The sequence below is a fragment of the Schistocerca nitens genome, chromosome 7 (genome assembly GCF_023898315.1).
Source record: "Schistocerca nitens isolate TAMUIC-IGC-003100 chromosome 7, iqSchNite1.1, whole genome shotgun sequence".
In the NCBI taxonomy this organism is placed as follows: domain Eukaryota; kingdom Metazoa; phylum Arthropoda; class Insecta; order Orthoptera; family Acrididae; genus Schistocerca; species Schistocerca nitens.
In genome coordinates, this window is record NC_064620.1 from 429,512,435 (window position 1) to 429,539,078 (window position 26,644).

At 42.6% G+C, this 26,644-nt stretch overlaps 1 protein-coding gene across 1 annotated transcript in view; it reads right to left on the minus strand.

Moving 5' to 3' along the window:
• LOC126195147 (cadherin-23-like) overlaps positions 1–26,644 on the minus strand; it is a 460,891-nt gene that overhangs the window by 357,841 nt on the left and 76,406 nt on the right. Inside the window, exons 5-6 of the mRNA XM_049933652.1 lie at positions 23,788–23,904; positions 916–1,050 (exon numbers count right to left, since the gene is read on the minus strand). Of these exons, the coding sequence (XP_049789609.1) occupies positions 916–1,050; positions 23,788–23,904 (252 nt within the window). The remainder of the gene's footprint in view (positions 1–915; positions 1,051–23,787; positions 23,905–26,644) is intronic.

Sequence of the window (26,644 nt, forward strand, 5' to 3'; positions counted from 1 at the left end):
CAGGTCAGATGTTCCCACTTCAACATATTTAAACTTACTCGCTCAACGATACACAGAACCCACATCAACACGATCACCATAAACTGCTTTCATTCTCTGATGAATGTCCTTTGGGGTGACACCTTCTCCTGTCAAGAATTCAGTGACTGCACGTTGCTTAAATCGCATTGACCGACCTTTGCGCAGATTTCCATACTTTACACTGCAACAACACAACCATTCAATGCTAAGGCTTCCCACCAGCTGGAGCTGTAGAGAAGAGGCTATGGAACAAGCCAGTACCTGACGCATACCAAAGCTTCCGGCTGTTGAAGAGTTACGAAGGTGGAGGCATTACTTTTCAGTCTAAGTGAAATAGTTCTACAGAGGCAAGAACGTACAATGTAAATGTGGTGTGGATTGGGGGGGGGGGGGGGGAGACATTTTATTTTCTTGGGAGGGATGCGGTTGGAGAAAGCGAACCGCAATTTCTTAGGAAATAGAACTCTAAGTGGGATTTTGCTTCCAGTGTTTCCGGCAGATAATATTCAACTACGTGCTACTACTTTCTGTTTCCGCATTTTGGAAATTTTTACACTGACGGGTAATATGGGAAAAAATTTCATAATTGTAGGTACAATGATACTGGAAGCTTTTTGAACGCTAAAGCATCTGGTGATTTCAATTGCAACCAGAACTGACGCGAACGGCTAAATAGTTTTGAATTTTCATGAGAACTCTCTGTGGATTAATTTACTACTCTCTTTCAGTATCCAGTGCATTTGATTTTCTTCAAAGCGATAATGAAACGATATGTCCCTATATATATATATATATATATATATATATATATATATATATATATATATATATATATATATATATATATATGTGTGTGTGTGTGTGTGGTTACACTCTTTTCTATTGGGTACTTACGTTTGCTCGTATGTTGAGAACATGTACTGCATACTCCTCGTAGTCCAAGCCTTTCACAAGATACAATACGTAATCCTGTTCAGTTTTCCCATTTTTCGGACTTCCCTCTTGTCTCACTTCGAATGCCGTAGCGGTCTGGAAAATAAATAATTTGTAACGTAAAAGTCAATAATAGAGTGCTACACGATGTTGTCATCACGTCTGTTATCAACATCTCTAGACCTCTACAAGGAAAATGCGGTGTGGCCCATAACAGGGGATATTTTGTGACAACTGACCATAAATACAGCAACAGTTTTTGATGTGGCTGAGGAACAGTCATACAATAATTGTTAAATGAACACACCTCCATTTGACTGAGTTGGTCTTTATTTAATTACGACCCAGGTTTAGGCCTTTTATGCCATTTTCAAGTGACTCAGTTTATGTCATTTCCCGAAATATGTTTTGATGACATAAACTCAGTCACTTGACAATGACATAAAAGGCCGAAACCTGGGTCGTACTTGAATAAAGAACAATGCAGTCAAATGGCGGTGTGTTCATTTAAAAATAAATATAGCATTTTCAGAACTGCTGTGTATTTTGGAATTAAAAGCTTATAACACAGTAGTTTTGGCTTATTAATTAATTTTATAAAATACTAATATACAATTTGATTTCATCAACTGATGACATTAAAAAATGAAAACCGCTGAAACCATTAAGCTATTCATCACAACTTAAAACATCGTTATGAATAAGTGCATTTAAAAAAAAGATACAAAAAATTGTGATTCACTGCCATGGAAAAGTCAGTATTTCAATTTTAAAAATAATATACTGTAACTCTAACAAAGCATGTTTGTTTAGTTGGGCGTTCGTAGAAATAATTCCATGGAGTGGCCAAACTTTAGAAATTCCCATTTATTATATCAATGAGTTGGTCAGTTTCATGACTTAATAACCAAAACTTGTAGATGAGACAAGAAATCGAGAGGGTTTATGGTTATCCACTCAGTATTGGAATAAGAGCACTCACTGTACTCCATGGGTGAGGGGCAAGCGCCACCCTCCCGTCCCAACTCCCCCTCACCATTCCTTGTGGACGCCTATACTTGCTTAGCAAATCCAAGAGAACAGAAGCAGTGTAACAAACAAGCAAATTATCTTATAGCTACTTCGAATACAACACTTGCCAAATCAGTCAGCCTTAAAATGAAAGTCTGAAACAATCGTATCGACTATTTTGCGCCTACACTTAATGCCAAGGAAGTTACTTGCAATGTTGCGGTCTTCAGTCCTGAGACTGGTTTGATGCAGCTCTCCATGCTACTCTATCCTGTGCAAGGTTCTTCATCTCCCAGTACCTACTGCAACCTACATCCTTCTGAATCTGCTTAGTGTATTCATCTCTTGGTCTCCCTCTACGATTTTTAGCCTCCACGCTGCCCTCCAATGCTAAATTTGTGATCCCTTGATGCCTCAAAACATGTCCTACCAACCGATCGCTTCTTCTAGTCAAGTTGTGCCGCAAACTTCTCTTCTCCCCAATCCTATTCAATACCTCCTCATTAGTTACGTGATCTACCCACCTTATCTTCAGCATTCTTCTGTAGCACCACATTTCGAAAGCTTCTATTCTCTTCTTGTCCAAACTGGTTATCGTCCATGTTTCACTTTCATACATGGCTACACTCCATACAAATACTTTCAGAAACGACTTCCTGAAACCTAAATCTATACTGTATGTTAACAAATTTCTCTTCTTCAGAAACGATTTCCTTGCCATTGCCAGTCTACATTTTATATCCTCTCTGCTTCGACCATCATCAGTTATTTTTCTCCCTAAATAGCAAAACTCCTTTACTACTTTAAGTGTCTCATTTCCTAATCTAATCCCCTCAGCATCACCCGATTTAATCTGACTACATTCCATTATCCTCGTTTTGTTTTTGTTGATGTTCATCTTATATCCTCCTTTCAAGACACTGTCCATTCCGTTCAACTGCTCTTCCAAGTCCTTTGCTGTCTCTGACAGAATTACAATGTCATCAGCGAACCTCAAAGTTTTTATTTCTTCTCCATGGATTTTAATACCTACTCCGAATTTTTCTTTTGTTTCCTTTACTGCTTGCTCAATATACAGATTGAATAACATCGGGGAGAGGCTACAACCCTGTCTCACTCCTTTCCCAACCACTGCTTCCCTTTCATGCCCCTCGACTCTTATAACTGCCATCTGGTTTCTGTACAAATTGTAAATAGCCTTTCGCTCTCTGTATTTTACCCCTGCCACCTTCAGAATTTGAAAGAGAGTATTCCAGTTAACGTTGTCAAAAGCTTTCTCTAAGTCTACAAATGCTAGAAACGTAGGTTTGCCTTTTCTTAATCTTTCTTCTAAGATAAGTCGTAAGGTTAGTATTGCCTCACGTGTTCCAACATTTCTACGGAATCCAAACTGATCTTCCCCGAGGTCGGCTTCTACCAGTTTTTCCATTCGTCTGTAAAGAATTCGGGTTAGTATTTTGCAGCTGTGACTTATTAAACTGATAGTTCGGTAATTTTCACATCTGTCACACAAAGGGGGCACACGTCCGAGACAACAGTGAGTACCAGCTTGCGAATCACTTGACGTAGTTTTGAGTCCGATGGTTGGAAAATGTGAACGCCACATCGAGAACTCGGCTCAGTTTGTGAAAAGTCTACGGAACTCAGACTGACAACCTCAGACCTCATAGTGAGGTCCGACATAGTGCCACTTTTTACCACAGTTCCACTCAAGGAGTCGCTGGAACTTACTGAAAAGAAATTTGGACCCTCATTCACCAAACTTTTCAGTTTTTCCGTCACGTTCACATACTTTTTTTTGACGGACATTACTATGAACAGACTGACGGTTTGTCTGTTGGTATCCTCCGTCAACTGTGGTGGCCAATATGTACACGAAGACATTGACGATAAGTCCCTAGAGTCAACACCATTAAAACCGACAGAGATGTAGAAGATACACTAGTCATTTGACCTTGCAACACCTGAAATCTATTCACAACCAAATTCAGTTTACCATGGAGGTGAATCAAACCTGTCAGTTGCCATTCTTGGATGTTCCGGTGCGGAAAAAGCCGCACAAAACAAAGGGACACCGCATCTAACGGACGAAAACGCACACGGAACAGTACCTTCACGCCTATAGCTGTCTGTCATCAGCCGTTAGAAAGGGGAGGACTGCTAAACACACTGGTCCACAGATCTGGTGTAACTCACGAAGAAACCCTATAACCGGAGCTGCACCACCTCAGGGACGTGTTCCAGAAAAACGGCTGCAGCGATCAACAAATTCTACGTGCCTTCAAGCAAAAGACCAACCGATGAAGACCAACCGAAAAAGATAGCCTATTTTCCATATGCGGACAACGTACCTGATGAGAACTTCATCAACAAGACAGCGGAATTCATCTTAGTCAAGCGTGAGCTCCAGCACTGAAACTTCTCCAGACGAAGCGGAAACGGAAGACCGAGCACGACGAAGGTGGAGCGCAGACTGAGGACCGCCATTCGACTCCCGAGCGTGTGCTACCCCCACCACCGCGGCCGGTGCATCGCGCAGTCCATATACGAGGTCAGTACAGGGGGGTAACGACCGGCATATAAATCGCACCCACTGGTCCAGAATGTCAGTCAGCAGGAGTAACCTGATGATGATGTCACCTTAAGCCGTCGAAAATTCGTTCTACAATCATCAATCAATCCGGCTGTATGCCTGAGAGACTTCCAGGCAGGAATCTGAATGTTTGTGGAAGAATGGCAGCCCATTCTTCTTCAAGAGCCAAAACCAAAAAAGGATGTCATGTTGGACGGTGGGTTCTGGAGCGAAGTCGACATTCTAACCCATCCCAGAGGTGTTCCATTTGGTTCAGGTCGGGACTCCGGACAGGCTAATCTACACTCATGCTCATAAATTAAGGATAATGCTGATACATGATTAAATAACGGTCTGGGCCGGTTTGCGAGTTTAAATCTCCTCGGGGTATGGCCACGCGGTGCATTTGACCTGCGGTCGTCGCACAGTGGCGCTGGCAGCAGTCCACATACATTGGTGCATGTCAGAGTACAGTGCAGCGAGTAAGTGTGCAGACGTTTTCAGACGTGCTAATGGTGACTCTGTATTGAAAATGGCTCAAATAACACATATTGATGACGTTATGAGGGGTAGAATACTAGGGCGACTTGAGGCTGGTCAAACACAGCAGGTCGTAGCACGGGCCCTCCATGTGCCACAAGGTGCGATCTCACGATTATGGCAACGATTCCAGTAGACAGGAAACGTGTCCAGGTGCTACAGTACGGGACGTCCACAGTGTACAACACCACAAGAAGACCGATATCTCACGATCAGTGCCCGCAGACGGCCATTGAGTACTGCAGGTAGCCTTGCTCGGGACCTTACCGCAGTCACTGGAATAGTTGTCTCCAGACACACAATCTAGACGACTGAACAGATATGATTTATTCGCCCGGAGATCTGCTAGGTGCATTCCACTGACCCCTGTTCACATCAGAGCCCGTAAAGCCTGGTGTCAAGAACACAGTGCATGGTCATTGGAACAGTGGTCCCAGGTTATGTTCACGGACGAGTCCAGGTATAGTCTGAACAGTGATTCTCGCCTGGTTCTCATCTGGCGTGAACCAGGAACCAGATACCAACCCCTTAATGTCCTTGAAAGGGACTTGTATGGAGTTCGTGGTTTGATGGTGTGAGGTGGGATTATGATTGGTGCACATACACCCCGGCATGTCTTTGACAGAGGAACTGTAACAGGTCAGGTGTATCGGGACGTCATTTTGCACCAGTATGTCCACCTTTTTAGGGGTGCAGTGGGTCCCCACCTTCCTCCTGATCGATGATAACGCACAGCCCCACCGAGCTGCCATTGTGGAGGAGTACCTTGAAACAGAAGATACCAGGCGAATGGAGTGTCGGCTGCCTGTTCTCCAGACCTAAATCCATCGAGCACATCTGGGATGCTCTCGGTCGACGTAGCACTGCACGTCTTCAAACCCCTAGGAAACTTCAGGAGCTCCGACAGGCACTGGTGAAAAATGGGAGGCTATACCCCAGTAGCTGCTCGACCACCTGATCCAGAGTATGCCAACCCGTTGTGCGGCCTGTGTATGTGTGCGTGATGATAATAACCCATATTGATGTCGGGATACATTCGCAGGAAACAGTGGAGTTTTGTAGCACACGTGTTTCGGGGCGGTTTTCTCAACTTATCAGCAATACCGTAGACTGTGTCGTGTGTGTTCCCTATGTGTCTAAGCTATTAGCGCCAGTTTTGTGTAGTGTCAAGTTGTGTGGCACCACATTCTGCAGTTATCCTTAATTTATGAGCAAGAGTGTATTTCAGGTGTGTAATTGTCTACAGACCATTGCGACACAGATTTATGTTATATGATAGAGGGAACTGTCATGCTGGCACGACCAATCATTGCCTCCAACTGTTCTTCTACTGTACTAGTGTACAACGTTGTAAAATAGGTTCATATCCTTGCGACTTTAGCGTTTTCTTGTGCACAGTAAGGCAACCACCCCTAACCACGAAAAACCAATCTATATCGTAAAACCACCTCCTCGGTACTGCACTCTTCGCACTAGCACTACACCTGATGGCAGGTAACATTCCCCAGGCATTTCCTAACGTCAGACTATTCCATAGGCCTGCATCACTCCAAATCACTCGATTCAGTTACTTATTGTGCAGTTGGCCGTCTCAAGCGTCACTTAGCATTAACGACAGAAACGTGTGGCTTACGTAGAGTTGCCTAAACATTGTACCACATTCTTTTAACTCTATACGCGCAGTCACTGTGCTACTTAGACTTCCTGGTGGCACTTTGCAACTCACTAGCGATTTCTTCCGCTGATTTCGTGCGATTTTATACAACCACCCTCCAATGGTCGACGCTCCCTATCCGTCAGTACATGAGGTTCGGCTTGTTTTGGTTTAGCTGTTGTTACCCTTTCACGTTTCCGTTGCATAATCACATCACCAACGGGCGATTTGGGCAGCTTTAAAAGGGCCGAAATGTCCGTCGCGGATTTACTGCTCAGAGGAGATCAAGTGACTAGTCCACGATCGAAGACGCTGAGCTCTTCTGAGCGACCTATTGTACCGTTTTGCTTCTCTACTGACAACTCGACAGCCCCGCCACATTTTATAGCGGCGGGTCCGCCTCTAGTAACGTCTAGTGGTGAATTCCGCTTAACAGGGGGGTGTCCGGATAGATTTGATCACGCAAAGTACGAGTACGTTCTGATTTGGATTAAGGACAGGTTCTCATTCAAAGTGGTAGAAAATTCGATGTTTTTTTAATTGCATTTTTTGAGCATTATATGTATCTAGAATGTTGGGACGAAAAGGTTTTTTAATCCGTGCGTTACAAACGTTTCTACAGCCCATTGTTCGAAGCAGTGTCACGGCCGTCGTGAGGCGCTCTCAGTGACAGGCGGCTGGATCAGGTAGAAAACTTGCCGTGGCGTGACGCGCGTCCACAAAATTATACTGCAGTATGCATGCAAACAAATCCGCGGAAAAATCTGACGAACAACGGTTTTTCTCGCCACGAAGAAAGAGGGAATTGCTCTCCGGGAACAATTCGAGTTAGAGGATGGGTTGAATACGGTCCTGGAGTTATAGACTAAACCTAAGTAACGAAAACGCTTTTTCTGGCGAAATTTTGGTCAAAATCGTTCGAAACATAATTTTTGGATCGCCATATTAGATTAGCCATTCTGAATTTTGAAAACCTAACTTCAGATTTGTGTTCAGCGACATAAAAAATATATAATAACATGTAATTTTTATGCAAATTGAACTAATAGTACATCCAAAGGTTTCCCTGAACTATAAACAGCTTTTTTCTCGAGAAACGGTTTTTCAAAACTGCGTGCAGCATGAAATAAAAGCGGTTCAACCTGTTAGCTTCTAGCTGTGACCCCCGAAAAGTAAACACTTTTCTTGCAAATTGAACTAATAGTACATCCAAAGGTTTCCCTGAACTATAAACAGCTTTTTTCTCGAGAAACGGTTTTTCAAAACTGCGTGCAGCATGAAATAAAAGCGGTTCAACCTGTTAGCTTCTAGCTGTGACCCCCGAAAAGTAAACACTTTTCTTGGGAACTTATACCTGTAATATATGAAATTTGTTAAAGATTAGTTTATTGTGATTATGTATAAGTATCGACTGAAATTATCCATTTTTGATTTTAGATAACTCCTGAGGGGCTACACTGCCACGCAGTCCGAGCACTTCAAACCCGCATGACCTTGTTCAGACCATAATTACGGGCGCTATAGTGTTTTTTTTCTTCTATTTTGTACTGAAAAATCAAAAATAAAGGCTAAAGTATGACGAGTCAAACAATTCCTTTGCATGTCTTTTTACTGCCTCAAAAAAAAAAAAAAAGCATTCCCCCTTTTTTTGCTCATTTGAATGAGAATCTTGTATTAAACGTGGCATGGAAAAAAATTGACGTTTCGTGACTTCGAACTCATTTTTCACCAGTCTTAACGCAGTTCTAACTTAATGCTACGCGTTTGACCAAGCGGTGCAGGTAGTTTGGCGTGTGGGTGAAGGGTTTGAGAGGTTAATGCTGCCTTCATCCATATCAGTTGTCTACTGAACAGCCGAATAGCCCCATACAAAATTATTACGTCTACCTGTGCCACCCAATACAAGAGCCCTTCCATTCGAAGCTCGTGGTCTAGTGGTTAGCGTTGGTGCCTCTGGATACGGGAGTTCGACTCCCGGCCTGGTCGGGGATTTTCTCAGCCAGGGAACTGGATGTTTGTGTTCTGCTCACATCTTTGAGGAATTGACGAAACTGAAATGTGCAAAGCTTGGGAATTTGTATGGGCGCTGATAACCACGCCGTTGAGAGTCTAACAAACCAAAAATCATTAAGAGGGCCCCCACCACACAACTGAAGCAAACACAATTTTCATTTAAGATTTTTGTGTTGCGGTATAGCAAATACAGTTCTTTCTGGAATATTAGAAAAATATAGTAATATTCGTTTTATTGAAGAAGTGGTTATTAACTTGTTTGAAAACGTTAATAGATGCTTTGAGGTCCTATGAAAGCTCTGTACGGAGTCACTCGACGAGATGGGTAATGGGAATATCTGAATCGGTAGCGACCAGTTGACTGATTTCTGGTCACAGTCAACTGTACGCGTGGGACTCAAGCGAAAACCATAAACATTTTTTAAAAATAGTTTTACTGAACAGAAGTGGGAGCATACCATTTTTCGGGATAGTCTCCCTATCGTTCAGCACAGTTCTTCAGCGCGCGCGCATTGCTTTGGTCGTGTGCGCACTCACTTGTGACCACTTGCTGCACTTCTTCATCAGAACGAGATTCGTTTCCTCCTGTCGCCTCTCTGAGTTGTCCAGATCTGTGGTAATCACTCGGTATGATGTCTGGTGAGTAGGGAGGATGCGGCAGAGCATCGAAGTGCACAGGTCGTTGATTATTGCATGCGTTGCAGTATGAGGCCGAGTAGTGTCATGTTGCAAAATGACAGTTACACTCACAATCCTCGTCACTTTGATCTTACCGAAGGCGGAAACTGATTTTTTTTAACATACTGGAATATAACACTCTGATGTTGGTGTTTGCCCTATTTGTGCAGTGTTCCAAGCTGACGCTTCATTAATCCCAACAGAGAATCAGCAAAACCTTCCCTGCAGATTTCTGCGTCCAGAACTTCTTGGATTTTGGTGGCGAGGGATGGCGCCGTTGCTCGCTTGCTCTCCTTGTTTAGGGTTTCTGGTAGTGTACACAGGTTTCGTGTCGAAGAAGTCATCACCTTTTTCTTGAAAGAGCTACAAAAGCTCTTAAGGGGCTCCGGAAAGGCTCAAAATCATGAAAAGTTCAATTTTTACTTTTTTGCGTTTTCTGAATCTGCAGACTATTACCTTTTAATAGATATATAATTTATTCAATTCCGAAGACTACAACTATTTTTAAATTTTTTTTGAAATGTGTTCTACATGGGTGTGACCCACTGTGGCGCTGTTAAACTGCTGTCAAATGGTGTTATTATTAACGTCCGTGTTCGTCAGGTACATTTTAGTGATGTGAGATAAAGTATGTGTTGTGGCTAACCTGTGATGGTTCAATATATATCGCTGGTGTGATTGTCGATTGTTTCACGTTTATTTACTCTGTCGTTATCTCGAAAATATTCGTAATTAATTCTGTTTCTTGAGTCTCTGTTTTGTTGAAGTATAATAATGAGTAAAAGTAAAGTTATTAGAAATCCTCTGAAGGCTTTTAAGAAAAGGAGAAATGTTGGAAAGCCAAAGGTATTTAGAAATATGGGAATGAAGATAGGTTCTAACATGGTACGAGCGATGCTTGCATTAGACAAGGAACGCTTTCGGGCTGCAGACAGGGCTGTAAAGAGTCTAGAAATACAAGCAAGAGTAAACAGGAGGAGGAACAAGAGGAAGCTGGAGGAGGAGTTTGCAGAGGATGAAGATAATCCATCCTATGGACCTGGAATGCACTAAAAAGTTAATCCAATCTTTGTCGCTCGATTCCCAAAACTTTTATTTTCTCATACTAATTACATGTTTTCTAAGGATCTTCCAAACATATTTGTTTAAAACTTTCAGTAAATGTTACACAGTACCTTCTGCATAATTTAACACAGCCTTTTTCCAAAAAACTGTATATTTTTGAATATATAAATAAAAAATTTCAAAAAAATGTTGTGAATTTTCATTAAAATTGAAAAAAAAATCATCTTTAATAACTGAACTAAAATTTTGTAAAATCCCTGTGTTAAGTTGTAGCCCATATTCCAATAAATAATCTGTAAAAAGTTCAACTTCCTACCTCAAATACTTTGTGAGGAAAGATGTAATTTATAAGCGTTATTTTAACATTGCAAGTATAGGGCGTTCCGGAGCCCCTTAACAGACGCCTGAGCGTCGCTCTTTTAGCTCTGGAGTGAGCTGCCGTGGCACACATTTTGCAGGCACTTTGAGAATCTTAAGCACGTCATGAATGATGTGATGTGCTGAGTCATGACTAATGTTCAGATTTGCGGCTATTTCATACACCGTTACATGGCGATTTTCCATCACAATAGCTTCAATTGCTGCAATAGACTGGTGTCACAGTGCGGTGTGCCGACATGAGCGCTGAGTGTCTGTCACAGACATCCCGCCATTTCCTAACTTTCTGCTCCGCTCATTCTCTTGCTGCAGTGATACACATGCATCAAAATCCTGAACCTCTTTCGTTTATGGATTTCAATGTGTTTCGTACTTTCACTGCTCAGAAAAACGTATTGCAAAACACAGTTCTTACTTGGTTCGTATCTCAAGCGAGGCAGCCATTTTGATCTGACGTTGTGGCCGCTTTTCGCTCGTCTGTAGTATGCTGCCGCCTGTAGAGCATTCCTAACATCATTGGTAATAGTACTGCCAACCTACTGAGCAATGGCACGAAATATCAGTTTTTAATCACACTTTTAAAGTTTTCATTTGACTCCCACACACAACATTGTCTGTAGTGAGAAAGCGTTATGGAAGAAACGGCACGCATTGTTAACGGCTGATGAAGTAGTGTGCGTGAGTGAGTACCTCGTTTATTGACGTTTGGGGCCATTAAACATATTCTTGTCTGCTAGTTGAAGTAGGCAGAGATCGGAAAAAGTAGACTGTTGAAATATATTCGATTTCTATCGGTGTAGCTTCTCCCATTAGTACCTCACTGAGAGGCTTCTTAGTTGCACTTATAGTAAATGGACTGTCGTTAAATTTAAACATGACTCAGTACATTCACTACATTACCTCTCAAAGAACGGCAGAATATAAAACTAAAACCTACCCAAATAAGGAATAGAAGAAGTAGATACTGTTGTTTTTCGGATTTCAGGCACATTGTCTACAAGCTGAGTCAGGCACATTGTCTACAATCTGAGTCGGAAACTCGACACCATGGACTTAATACAGTGCACTACTGTAGCTGTATGGTCATCGGCTGATAAACAACAGACACAATGCGTAAACTCGAGTCCACTGATCCTAATGTTTCTCCCATAATTTTCAGTTTTGTTTCTCTGCAGCATTCTACTCTCCTCATCTTTCCCTTCCTCTTTCTCCCCCTCCCTCTCTTTGCCATTTCCACTTCGTATTATGGCCTTACCCAGTCCCCAACTACCACTCCCTCCATGTCTTCCCAACATTCGTTTCAACACCTTCTCCATCGATATTATCCGTCAGGTCTATATTTACAACCGCAACCTCCTACGCTGCTAAACACCAAAGTTCCCCCCCCCCCCCTCTCCAAAAATGTATACACTGGCGTGCTAAAAACTAATGCTTCCGAATTTTTAATCTGGAAACTCATAAAAAGACTGTTAAATGAAATAAATTTTATAAACTTTATACATATTTATTCTTTATTTCTAAATATTTATTTCTCGACACAGTTACCGTGGGGGCGAACACGTTCCTCCGAACGAGAGACCTGTTTGGCGATACCGTCACTGTGTCACTGTAGAATGTTTAATTTGTTGACGGGGGCTACATCACCACCTCACGTTGCCCGCTACATCACTATAAAAGTGACGCCCTCGAAGGGGTTCCTTAAGTTCTGGAAACAGATGAAAATCAGGTACGCCCAAGGCGTCGGACTGTTGCAGAGCCTCGCGGGATTTGCCGAGCGGTCTAGGGCGCTGTAGGCATGAACTGTGCGGCTGGTCCCGGCGGAGTTTCGAGTCCTCCCTCGGGCATGGGTGTGTGTGTTTGTCCTTACGATACTTTAGGTTAAGTAGTGTGTAAGCTTAGGGACTGATGACTTTAGCAATTAAGCCCCATAAGATTCCACAAACTTTTGAAAAGCCGGCAGGTGTGGTCGAGCGGTTCTAGGCGCTTCAGTCTGGAGCCGCGAGACCGCTACGGTCGCAGGTTCGAATCCTGCCTAAGGCATGAATATGTGTGATGTCCTTAGGTTAGCTAGGTTTAAGTAGTTCTAAGTTCCAGGGGACTGATGACCTCAGATGTTGAGTCCCGTAGTGCTCAGAGCCATTTGTACCATTTGAACTGTTGCAGATGCCGCAGTGCTCGTATGTGAGCTGACATTTTCATGCTGAGGGAAATGGTGCTCCATGTATTCACGAAGTTTTCTGCGATTAGAAACTCGATTGCATCATGCTGTTCCTTTCGTATCGACATAGTTAAGTTACACACCGCCATGTTACACGCTACAATTCGGAGCCCTCTAACGGCATGAGGTTGTAACTTACGCAGGCGAAGCGGGAAGCAAACCGAGTATTATGCATGACTTGTAACACTTCACGGCCTTGCTGCAGTGGTAACATCGGTTCACGTCTGATCACCGAAGTTAAGCGTTGTCGGGCTGGGCTAGCACTTGGATGGGTGACCATCCGGTCTGCAGAGCGCTGATGGCACGCGGAGTGCACTCCGTCCTTGTGAGGCAAACTTAGGAGCTACTTGATTGAGAAGTAGCGGCTTCGGTCTCGGAAACTGACATACGGCCGGGAGAGCGTTGTGCTGACCACATTCCCCTCCATATCCGCATCCAGTAACGCCTATCGGCTGAGGATGACACGGCGGCCGGTTGGTACTGCTGGGCCTTCATGGCTTGTTCGGAAGGAGTTTAGTTTTTTAACACCACATCCGATATTGAGAACAGATGATTGGGCTCGTTGGTTCAGGCTGTAAATACTGGACTACTGACCTAAGGATCTAGGGTATAATCCCACGTTGATGCCACAGTTCTTATTTGTTTATTTATTTATTTTATATTCATGGCTTTTCTTAAATGTGACAAGGATTTTATAATGTGAAAAACTGCGAGTTGCACTATGGTCTGGAGGGTGTTGAGGGGGGTACGTCTGTTGTAAGGTTTGGTTAGCATCCCTGTTAGTCGTATTTGCTGAATATTCAAACATGGTATGCACGAGTCTTTTGTAAACAGTCTGCTCTGGAGAGTCCTTCTTTAACAGTTGTTGAAGCATGCTGCTTTACAAACCTGGAATTAGTTTCTTTGTCAATTTATATCTTCCATTTTTTCGAAGGCAGCACCGTCTAATCTCAAAATGTGTTTTCATTTTAATCCCCCTTACCCGCAATGCCATGCAGATTTTGAATGTCTATTTTTTTACCTTCACCTGTCAGGCTCTTTATTTCCTTTATAAATATTAAACTAAGAAAATCACACTGTATATTTGTAATAATATTTATATTATACACTGATGGGGAAAAAAGTCACAGTACCAAGATGGAGTTGTGTGACATAAACGAAAGTTGGAAGGCGTGTTTCTATGTCTTCAAGATGATATCTATTCATATTTCGCGCCAGTCGCATAAGAGTTGTGGCTAGTAGCGGCTCCAAGAGGACGCAAATCAGATTTGCTTTACATATAAAGCTGCACCGGTCGTGAGCGTTAGTTACCTTTGATACTGGACGTGGTGAGTTGAAGTTAGTCAACAATGCATTTAAGGTGGCAAAGACGCCATTACTAACACGTTACCGAGTTTGAACGAGGTCGTGTAATGGAGCTACCAGAAGCTGGATGTTCCGTCTGCTATATTGCAGAGGGACTTGGCAGGAATGTAGCCACTGTACATGATCGCTGGTAGCCGTGGTCACATCCAGACGGCCTTGTGTCACTACCTAGAGGGAAGACCTTCGTGTTCGTCCTACGACCCTGGCGCATCGCACTGCATATGTAGCAGCAATCTGAGCAGCAATTGGCACCACAGTGACACAACAAACTGTTACTAATCTGTTAGTTCAAGGACAGCTTCGAGCCAGAAGCCTTGTAGAGTACATTCCACTGACCCAAAATCACCACCGTTGGCGACTTCATAGTGTCGTGGTGTCATGTGAGAGCTCATTAGAGGGCAGGGTGAAGGTCTGTTGTGTTTTCCTATGAAACCTGGTTCTACCTGTGTGCCAGTGATGGCCGTGTGTTAGTTACAAGGTCAGTCGAGAACCTGCAACCAGCTTGTCTGCGTGCTAGATGCACTGAACCTACATGTGGAGTCACGTTCTGGGCTGGGGTTTCATGTGGCAGCAGGAGCACTCTCGTGGTTATACTAGACACCCTGACTGTAAATTTGTACGTCAGTGATTCGACCTGTTGGGGTGCCATTGATGAACAGCATTCCAGCGGGTGTTTTCCAACAGGATAACACTAGCCCACATACCGCTGTTGTAATCCAACATGCTCTGCAGAGTGTTGACATGTTGCCTTGGCCTGCTCGATCACCAGATTTGACTCCAATCAAGCACGTATGAGACATCAACGCACGACAACTCCAGCGTCATCCATAAACAGAATCAAACCCTGTGTTAGCCGACTGCGTGCAGCAGGCATGATACTCCATCGCACAAACTGACAACCTGCACCTGTACAACACAATGCATGCACGACTGTATGCTTGCATTCAACATTCTGGCTGTAAAGCCAGTTTTTAGTGTACAGGCATTTCACATTTGCAATGACTTATCTCGCGCTTACGTCAACCTCTGATCTTGCAATGATAATGAAATATGTTGCCTAGACAAACGTATTCCCGAAATTTCATCACTCTATATTAATACACTTGTTGTAGCTGGGATTCGCAGACATAAAAAAAATTTGTGAAGGAGATCATCTTTACGCCAGTCGCTGTTGTAATGGCGCTCCACACATAGTAAAACAACATCTGTAATCCGTTTACGCGCCAAAACGGTTATTAGTAGCATGCAAACAGTAGTCTGCAGCTGTGGTCTAATGCATGTGAGGCTAGTCATGGGTTAGTGAACATGTGCAATTACATATTATGTTGTTTTACGATGTCTGAATACGTGTGCTTGCACTGTGTAACAACGACACGAATGTATTTAACAGGACTGACAACGACATACAAATGTGCCAGCTTCCATTACGTTGACATGGGTTAAAACCATAATATGGAAGTAACATGGCTACATAGTTAATATGTTTTGAATAATCGGCATAACGTCGAGATACATTATGAATCTGTAAAATAATTTTTTAAATATTCTGTATTTTTCAGCTGCATTTAATGGCGTAAGGCCGAAATTGCAATAGTGCAATAAAAACATGTAAGAGTCACTGGCATAAAGATGATGTATCCAGAAAAGCCCGTAAAGGACCTGCAACGTGCGGTTGTGCATTATCCTGCTGAAATGTAGGGTTTCGCAGGGGTCGTAACACATCTGAAATGTAACGTTCACTGTTCAAAGTGCCGTCAATGCGAACAAGAGGTGACCGAGACGTGTAACCAATGGCACCCCATACCATCACGCCGGTTGATGCGCCAGTATGGCGATGACGAATACACGCTTCCAGTGTGCGTTCACCGCGATGTCGCCAAACACGGGTGCGACCATCATGATGTTGTAAACAGAACCTGGATTCATCCGAAAAAATGACGTTTTGCCATTCGTGCACCCAGGTTCGTCGTTGAGTACACCATCGCAGGCGCTCCTGTCTGTGATGCAGCGTCAAGGGTAACCGCAGCCATAGTCTCCGAGATGACAGTCCATGCTGCTGCAAACGTCGTCGAACTATTCGTGCAGATGGTTGCTGTCTTTCAAATGTCCCCATCTGTTGAATCAGGGATCGAGACGTGGCTGCACGATCCGTTACAGCCATGCGGATAAGATGCCTGTCATCTCGACTGTTGGTGATACGAAGCCGTTGGGATCCAGCACGGCGTTCCGTATTATCTTCCTCGCCGATTCCATATTCTGCCAACAGTCATTGGATCTCGACCAACGCGAGCAGCAATGTCACGATACGATAAACCGCAATCGCGATAGGCTACAATCCGACCTTTACCAACGTCGGAAACGTGATGGTACGCATTTCTCCTCCTTACACGGGGCATCACAACAACGTTTCACCAGGCAACGCCGGTCAACTGCTGTTTGTGTATGAGAAATCGGTTGGAGACTCTCCTCATGTCGCACGTTGTAGGTGTCGCCACCGGCGCCAACCTTGTGTGAATGCTCTGAAAAGCTAATCATTTGCATATCACAGCATCTTTGTCCTGTCGGTTAAATTTCGCGTCTGTAGCACGTTATCTTCGTGGTGTAGCAATTTTAATGGACAGTAGTGTAAGTCCTTCTGCATCTGATTAGCGTGTTCATCTCTTGGTCTTCCTCTACGGTTTATTCCCTTCACGATGCCCTCCAATACTGAATTGGTGATCCTTTGATGTCCTACCAACCGATCCTTTCTTCTAGTCGTGCCACAAATTTCTCTTCTGCCCAATTCAGTTCAGTACCACCTCATTAGTTATGTGATCTACCCACCTAATTTTCAGCATTGTTCTATAGCACCACATTTCGAAAGTTTCTATTCTCTTCTTGTCCAAACTATTTATCGTCCATGTTTCACTTCCATGCATGGCTACACTCCATACAAATACTTTCGGGAAAGACTTCCTCACAGTTAAATCAATACTCGATGTTAACAATATTCTCTTCTTCAAAAACGCTTTCCTTGCCATTGCCAGTCTACGTTTTATGTTTTCTCTACTTCGACCATCATCAGTTATTTTGTTCTCCAAATAGCAAAATTCATCTACTACTTTGTCTCATTTCCTAATTTAATTCCCTCAGCAACATCAGATTTATTTCGACTACATTCCATTTTCCTCGTCTTGCTTTTGTTGGTGTTCATCTTATATCCTCCTTTCAAGACACTCTGCATTCCGTTCAACTGCTTTTCCAGGTCCTCTTCTGTCTCTGACAGAATTACAGTGTCATAAGCATACCTCGAAGTTTTTATTTCTTCTCCATGGATTTTAATTCCTACTCCAAATTTTTCTTTTGCTTCCTTTACTGCTTGCTCAATATACAGGTTGAATAACATCGGGGAGAGGCTACAACCCTGTCTCACTCCCTTCCCAACCACTGCTTCCCTTTCATGTCCCTCAACTCTTATAACTGCCGTCTGGTTTCTGTACAAATTGTAGATAGCCTTTCGCTCCCTGTATATGACCCCTGCCACCTTCAGAATTTAAAAGAGAGGAATGCAGTCAAAATTGTCAAAAGCTTTCTCTAAGTCTACAAATGCTAGAAACTTACGTTTGCCTTTCCTTAATCTAGCTTATAAGATAAGTCGTAGGATCAGTATTGCTTCACGTGTTCTAAGATTTCTACGGAATCCAAGCTGATCTTCCCCGAGTTCGGCTTCTACCAGTTTTTCAATTCGTCTGTAAAGAATTCGCGTTAGTATTTTGCAGCTGTGACTTATTAAACTGATAGTTCGGTAATTTTCACATCTGTCAACACCTGCTTTCTTTGGGATTGGAATTATTATATTCTTCTTGACGTCTGAGGGTATTTTGCCTGTCTCATTCATCCTGCGCAACAGATGGTAGAATTTTGTGAGGGCTGGCTCTCCCAAGGCTATCAGTAGTTCTAATGGAATGTTGTCTACTCCCGGGGCCTTGTTTCGACTTAGGTCTTTTAGTGCTGTGTCAAACTCTTCACGCAGTATCATATATCTCATTTCGTCTTCATCTACGTCTTCTTCCATTTCTATAATACTGCCCTAAGGTACATCGCTCTTGTATAGATACTCTATATACTCATTCCACCTTTCTGCTTTCCCTTCTTTGCTTAGAACTGTGTTTCCATCTGAGCTCTTGATATTCATACAATTGGTTCTCTTTCCTCCAAAGGTCTCTTTAATTTTCCTTTAAGCAGAATCTATCTTACTCCTAGTGATATACGCCTCTACATCCTTACACTTGTCTTCTAGCCACCCCTGCTTAGCCATTTTGTACTTCCTGTCGATCTCATTTTCGAGACGTTTCAATTCCTTTGTACCTGCTTCTTTTACTGCATTTTTATATTTTCTCTTTACATCAATTAAATTCAATATTTCTTCTGGGATTTCTACTAGCCCTTATCTTTTTACATACTTGATCCTCTATTCCTTCACTATTTCATCTCTCAAAGCTACCCATTCTTATTCTGCTGTATTTCCTTCCCCCGTTCTTGTCAATTCTTCCCCAATGTCCTTACTGAAACTCTCTACAACCTCAGGTTCAGTCAGTTTATTCAGGTCCCATCTCCTCAAATTCCCACCTTTTTGCAATTTCTTCAGTTTTAATCTATAGTATAATCAATAGTTTTCGGTCAGAGTCCACATCTGTCCCTGGAAATGTCATACGATTTAAAGCCTGGTTCCTAAATCTCTGTCTTACCATTATATAATCTATCTGAAACCTTCCTGTGCTCCAGGCCTCTTCAATGTATACAGCCTTCTTTCATGATTCTTGAACCAAGTGTTAGCTATGATTAAGTTATGCTCTGTGCAATATTCTACCAGAGGGCTTCCTCTTTCATCCCGTACCCCCAATCCATATTCACCTACTACTTTTTCTTCTCTTCGTTTTCCTACTATCGAATTCCAATCACCCATGGCTATTAAATTTTCGTCTCCCTTCACTATGTGAATAATTTCTTTTACTTCATCATACATTTCACCAATCTCTTCGTCATCTGCGGAACTAGTTGGCATATAAACTTGTACTACTGTGGTAGGCGCGGACTTCGTGCCTATCTTGGCTAATATAATGTGTTCACTATGCTGTTCGTAGTAGCTTACGCGCGCTCCTATTTTTTTATTCATTAGTAAACCAACTCGTGCATTACCCTTATTTGATTTTGTATTTATATCCCTGTATTCACCTGACCAGAAGTGTTGTTCCTTCTGACACCGAACTTCACTAATTCCCGCTACTAAATTAACCTATCCATTTCCATTTTTAAATTTTCTAACCTACCTGTCCGATTAAGGGATCTGACATTCCACCCTCCGATACGTAGAACGCCAGTTTTCTTTCTCCTGAAACCGACGTCCTCCTGATTAATCCCCGCCGGAGATCCGAATGGGGGACTATTTTACCTCCGGAATATTTTACCCAAGAGGACGCCATCATCATTTAACCGTACAATAAATCTGCATGCCCTCGGGAAAAATTACGACTTTCAGCCGTTCGCAGTACCAGCACACCAAGGCCGTTTTGGTTAGTGTTACAAGGCCAGGTCAGTCAATCATCCAGGCTGTAGCCCCTGCAACTACTGAAAAGGCTGCTTCCCCTCTTCAGGATCCACACGTTTGTCTGGCCTCTCATCAGATACCCTTCAGTTGTGGTTGCACCAACACGTAAGCTTAGGCCGCTTCAGCATACTTTTTCTGCGTTGAATCTGCAGCACTCTGTGCATTATTGCGAGAACCTACAAGAAACATACACTCTTTTGTCATTATAAGGGGCGGGGAGTAGAACTGTGTGCCAGAACGGCTCACGACGTGGAGGTTGAGAGCGTAGCTCTCGTAGTGTTGTACTTAGTATGGGAAGTCAGGTTAAAGGAATACACTACTGCCCATTAAAATTGCTACACCATGAAGATGACGTGCTGCAGACGCGAAATTTAACCGACAGGAAAAAGATGCTGTGATAAGCAAATGATTAGCTTTTCAGAGCATTCACACAAGGTTGGCGCCGGTGGCGACAGCTACAACGTGCTGACATAAGGAAAGTTTCTAACCCTTTTATCTTACACAAGCAGCAATTGACCGGCGTTGCCTGGTGAAGCGTTGTTGTGATGCCTCGTGTAAGGAGGAGAAATGCGTACCATCACGTTTCCGACTTTGATAAAAGTCGGATTGTAGCCTATCGCGATTGCGGTTTATCGTAACGCGACATTGCTGCTCGCGTTGGTCGAGATCCAATGACTGTTGGCAGAATATGGAATCGGTGGGTTCAGGAGGGTAATATGGAACGCCGTGCTGGATCCCAACGGCCTCGTATTACTAGCAGTTGAGATGACAGGCATCTTATCCGCATGGCTGTAACGGATCGTGCAGCCACGTCTCGATCCCTGACTCAACAGATGGGGACATTTGAAAGACGGCAACCATCTGCACGAACAGTTCGACGACGTTTGCAGCAGCATGGACTGTCATCTCGGAGACCATGGCTGCGGTTACCCTTGACGCTGCATCACAGACAGGAGCGCCTGCGATGTTGTACTCAACGACGAACCTGGGTGCACGAATGGCAAAACGTCATGTTTGCGGGGTGAATCCAGGTTCTGTTTACAGCATCATGATGGTCGCATCCGTGTTTGGCGACATCGCGGTGAACGCATATTGGAAGCGTGTATTCGTCATCGCCATACTGGCGTATCAACCGGCGTGATGGTATGGGGTGCCATTGGTTACACGTCTCGGTCACCTCTTGTTCGAATTGCCGGCACTTTGAACAGTGGACGTTACATTTCAGATGTGTTACGACCCGTGTCTCTACCCTTAATTCGATCCCTGCGAAACCCTACATTTCAGCAGGATAATGCACGATCGCATATTGTAGGTCCTGTAGTGCCTTTCTGGATACAGAATATGTTTGACTGCTGCCCTGGCCAGCACACTCTCCAGATCTCTCACCAACTGAAAATGTCTGGTCAATGGTGGCCGCGCAACTGGCTCGTCACAATACGCCAGTCACTACTCTTGATGAATTGTGGGGAAGTGTTGAAGCTGCATGGGCAGCTGTACGTGTACACGCCATCTGTTTGACGCAGTGCCCAGGGTATCAAGGACGTTATTACGGCCATGGGTGGTTGTTCTGGGTACTGATTTCTGAGGATCTATGCACCCGAATTGCGCGAAAATGTAATCACATGTCTGCTCTAGTATAACATATTTGTCCAATGAACACCCGCTTATCATCTGCATTTCTTCTTGGTGTAGCAATTTTAATGGGCAGTAGTGTATTTACCAAAGGGGGCCTTGGCTGTAGTGCGGATTCATACTAACTAAACATCCAGAACATCTCCACGACTTATAAAAATGTCAAATGCTATATGTGAAAGTTAAAGGATCGAATAAGTCAAAGAATATGCGCGAAATGTACCTTATCCAGGGTGTAACAGGCACAAGCGCAATTTTCCTGTTTGTAATTGAGGACGTTGTACAGTGCAAGATTACATCAGTATTTATATCGTTTGCAGACTAATAATTGCAGCTGTTACAAGTCGTATGATTTTAAACTGTGCAGTACCTCCATGAACATGTGGCATGAACAAGCGGTCAGTGCTTATTTTTCCCTGCACAGCAAATCAGTGTTGAAGTGTGGACACGTGGACGCGAAATGATTAGTCTATACTGACAGGCAACTATGACCATGCAGTAAATTATGCTTCATGTTTGCGGGAAGATTGTTTTTTTCTCTGTATCGAACAATCAACACACTGATGTATGTACATATTAAGATACCACATAAGTATAAAAATATCTGCACTTAATAGCCGTTACATCCTGTATAAGGAAAGTTTCACACTTCTTCGTTAACTTACTCGAACGTACTGTATTCGATGTTTTTATAAGTCGTGGAAAAGTGTTCAGGCAGTACGAACTTGGATTACGGTCAATTCCTGTTTGGATAAATATTACCTTACACTGAATTCGCACATTCAGTACGACATTGCGACGACTTCATCTCAACCTCAAATGTATTCTGTTTAAAAACATATAATTCTTCCGTGACAAGTGGTACAAGAATAATTACTAGATTTGTTCACAGGACCATGTCTTCCTTCGTTATTCGAGAAAATTCTTTATGCATAATCGTCGCTGCAACAATCGATGACTATCGTGGACTAAATGATTTCACGTCTATTCGTTACTTCCACTATATATATATATATATATATATATATATATATATATATATATATATATATATATATATATATATATATACTTACTTATCGCGAATGGACCCAGAAGGATCGCGCAAAGCTTTCTGACGTCGTTTCTTCCATACTTCTTTCATTCGTTCTCCATGTTTTCTTTTTCTTTCTTCTGTCCATTTTGTTCCTGGTCTCTTTAGTGCTTCCTTCTCCGACAATACATTCCACTTTTCCACCTTATTTCTAAAAGTTTTTCTATCTTTGACATCTTTAAGTTCAATATTTGCTTTTTGTAAATCTAATTTTACTTGGCTAATCAATGGTGTTGTTGATTTGACTTTTTCTATGTAAGTGAGAATTCTGTTGGTGAGTCGTGTGGGGGGAAGTCTAGTGACATGTCCATAAAATTTTAATCTTCGCCTTCTTATGTCTGCTGCCAGGTTTGATATAGTTTCTGTGGTTCTTCTTGATTGTATCCGGTATCCTTCTTCTGTTAATTTTGGACCTAAAATCTTTCTCATAAATTTTCGTTCTTCTTTTAGTATTTTTTCTAAATTACATTTTGTGTGGAGTGTGAGCGTTTCACTAGCATATAGTGCTGCTGGCTTAAAATATATATATATATATATATATATATATATATATATATATATATATATATATATATCGCTTCCTCTCTCTTCTACGAATTGAAGACAAGGAATAATAATCTATCTCCATTTTCCATAGAGCACATAGCGCAGCTAGTCACGATTCGTTGTTATACTGCTATACTACTACAATCGCTGGCGCAATGCTTGCGTGTCGCAATAAATTTTGCGTTATTTAAAACTGTTTTAGATCTCTTGCCAGTAACATAGTCTCACTTCATTTATATTTCACTTTACAGTAACAAAAGGAAACAGGGATAGCATGAAAAGGGAATAGCACAAACAGGGAGAAATGATCAACTCGCAACAATTTTGCTGCTAGCCTTATAGGTAACGGGCTGAAAGTTCCAAGAGTAAAATTCTACGTCAAATTTTGAGGCTGTCGGCATGCTATGCGTCGGTGTCGATCTGTTTATGAGATGATAACAAACGTCTAAGAATATAATTATGCTTTATGGTGTAAAATTACCTCTCCATTCTCAAGGACGGTCATAGCTGTCTTGTCGACATCCCCGTCTGCATCTCGAACAGTGATAGAGCAGGTTGTCTTTACCTCAACGAAGTCTTCCTCTTCACCAACATATTCCTGGAAAGAAAAGGAACTGAAAACATATGCTCCACTGATAAACACGAGACCAGTAATTACATGAGTGAAAAAATAAACAAATTTGAGTTAACACTTTACGTTCGGTCGGTTGGCGTATTGGTTTAAAATCAACACAGACTGAAAATACCAGCAGTAATAATGCACAATGAAGATAATTTAATTTTTTCTTTTTGTTATGACCTCGGTCCAAAGACTCTCCACGTTAGGCTCTCCCGTGCAAATCACAGGAACCAACATTCATTTCAATTTTCTTACAGTATTCGAGACTTCCTTTCTATCTGCAGCTCTTGCCCTATACCATTCCCGTCATTAGCCAATTAAGGATCCCGTGATGCCTCAGGGAATATGTTCTCGAGAAGTATCGTTAATTTCAGTTTTCCCTCGTTCGTTTCAGTGCCTCTTAATCAGTTATTCGATTACCCGTCCAATCTTCATCTTTATCAGCACCATCACATCGGAAAAGCTTCAATTCTCTTCTGTTTTCAACTGCCAATTGTCCACATTTCACTTCCGAACAAGGCTACAATACAGAAAAATACCTTCAGAAAAGAATTTCTAAAAGTACAATTTATATTCGATGTCTACAAATTCCTCTTTTTTAGGAAAGTTTTTGTTACTATTGCCAAGCTGTATTTCATATCTTCTCTACGTCAACCAACATAAGTTATTTTGCTGCCCAGAAGCAAACCTCGTCTACCACATTTACGTGCCTCGTTTATTAGTTTCATTCCCTGAGTATTGCCTGATTTAATTCGAATGCATTCTGATAACCTGATGTTACTTTTCTCAGCTAATCTTCCAAGTACTTTGCGGTCTATGACGGAATTATAATGTCACAGCAAACCTAAAAGTTTTTATTTTCTCCCACTGAATTTTAATTTCTATTCAAAATCTTTTTTGTTTCCTTTTGCTGGCTCAATGTGCAAATTGAACAACGATGAGGATAGACTACAAGCCCGTCTCACTCCCTTCTCAACCACTGCTCCCCATTCATGTCCGTCGACTCTTACAAGTGCAGTCTTGTTTCCGTAAAAGTTGTAAATAACCTAGATACTTGGTTATTTAGCTACATGTTGCACAGATCACTTGAATCATTTTAACGATTCTTTTATCGAAATGATGCGGAGCTCGTCCGTTTACAGGATTTGTGGGTTTGCGTTAACAATAATGAACACATTATTTTTAGTCCTATTCAAGCTATTGTGCATAAAAACTAATTTATTTAAAGGTTACCAGCTTTGAATACAAATTCATTTTGGAAAAGAAGGAGATGTCCAGAAGAAATGACTTTAGTTCATATTTAAAACTTGCTTTCCTACCTGTCACACGTTTTATTTTACAAATGATTAAAAACTTCTGTTACTGAACACTGAACTCTTTTCTGAGCAACTTACAGCTTCAGTAACGGGTAGTAAAGGTCAATTTCTGCTCTAATGTTGTTCGTATGGACATCACTTTCCTTCTCAAACTGTGATGGATTATATATTACGAATTTCATTAGCGAATATACACTGAAGAGCCAAAGAAACAGGTACCCCTGCCTGATATCGTGTAGGGCCCTCGCGAGCACGCAGAAGTGCCGTAACACGACGTAGCATGGACTCGACTAATGTCTGAAGTAGTGCTAGAAAGAAATGACACCACGAATCCTGCAGGACTGACCAAGAATCCGTAAGAGTACGAGGGGGTGGAGATCTCTTCTGAACAGGACGTTGAAAGGCATCCCAAATATGCTCAATCATGTTTATGTCTGGGGAATTTGGTGGCCAGCTGAAGTGTTTAAACTCACAAGAGTGTTCCTGGAGCCACTCCGCAGCAATTCTGGACGTCTGGGGTGTCGCATTGTCCTGGAGGAATACCGCAATTGCGTCGGAATGTACAGTGGACGTGAACGGATGCAGGTGATCAGACGGGATGATTTTGTACGTATCACCATACAGTCGTATCTAGACGTATCATGGGTCCCATATCACTCCATCTGCACACGCCCCGCACCATTACAGAGTCTTCACCAGCTTGAACAGTTGCCTGCTGACGTGCAGGGTCCCTGGATTCATGAGGTTGTCTCCATACCGGTACACGTCCTTCCTCTCGATACAATTTGAAACGACACTCGTCCGACCAGGCAACATGTTTCCAGTCATCAACAATATAATGTCGGTGCTGAAGTGCTCAGGGGAGGTGTGAAGTTTTGTGTCGTGCAGACATCAAGAGTACACGCGTGGGCCTTCAGCTCCGACACGCTGGCCCTAGTTGATGGCCCAGCATTGAAATTTGCCGCAGTTTGCGGAAGGGTTGCATTTCTGTCACGTTGAACGATTCTCTTTAGTCATCGTTGGTCCCATTCATGCAGGATCTTTTTACGACATCAGCGATGTTGGAGATATGATGTTTTACCGGATTCTTGATATTCAAGGTACACTCGTGAAATGGTCGTACGGGAAAATCCCCACTTCATCGCTTCCTCGGAGATGCTCCCATCGCTCGTGCACCGACTGTAACACCACGTTCAAAATCATTTAAATTTCGATAACCTGCCATTGTAGCAGCAGTAACCAATCTAACTAACTGTTGTCTTATCTAGTCGTTGCCGACCGCAGTACCGTATTCTGCCTGTTTACTTATCTGTGTATTTGAGTACGCAAGGCTATACCAGTTTCTTTGGCACTTCAGCGTATGTAGTGTTATAGTGCCATTAAAACGCATAACTCCTTGAAGA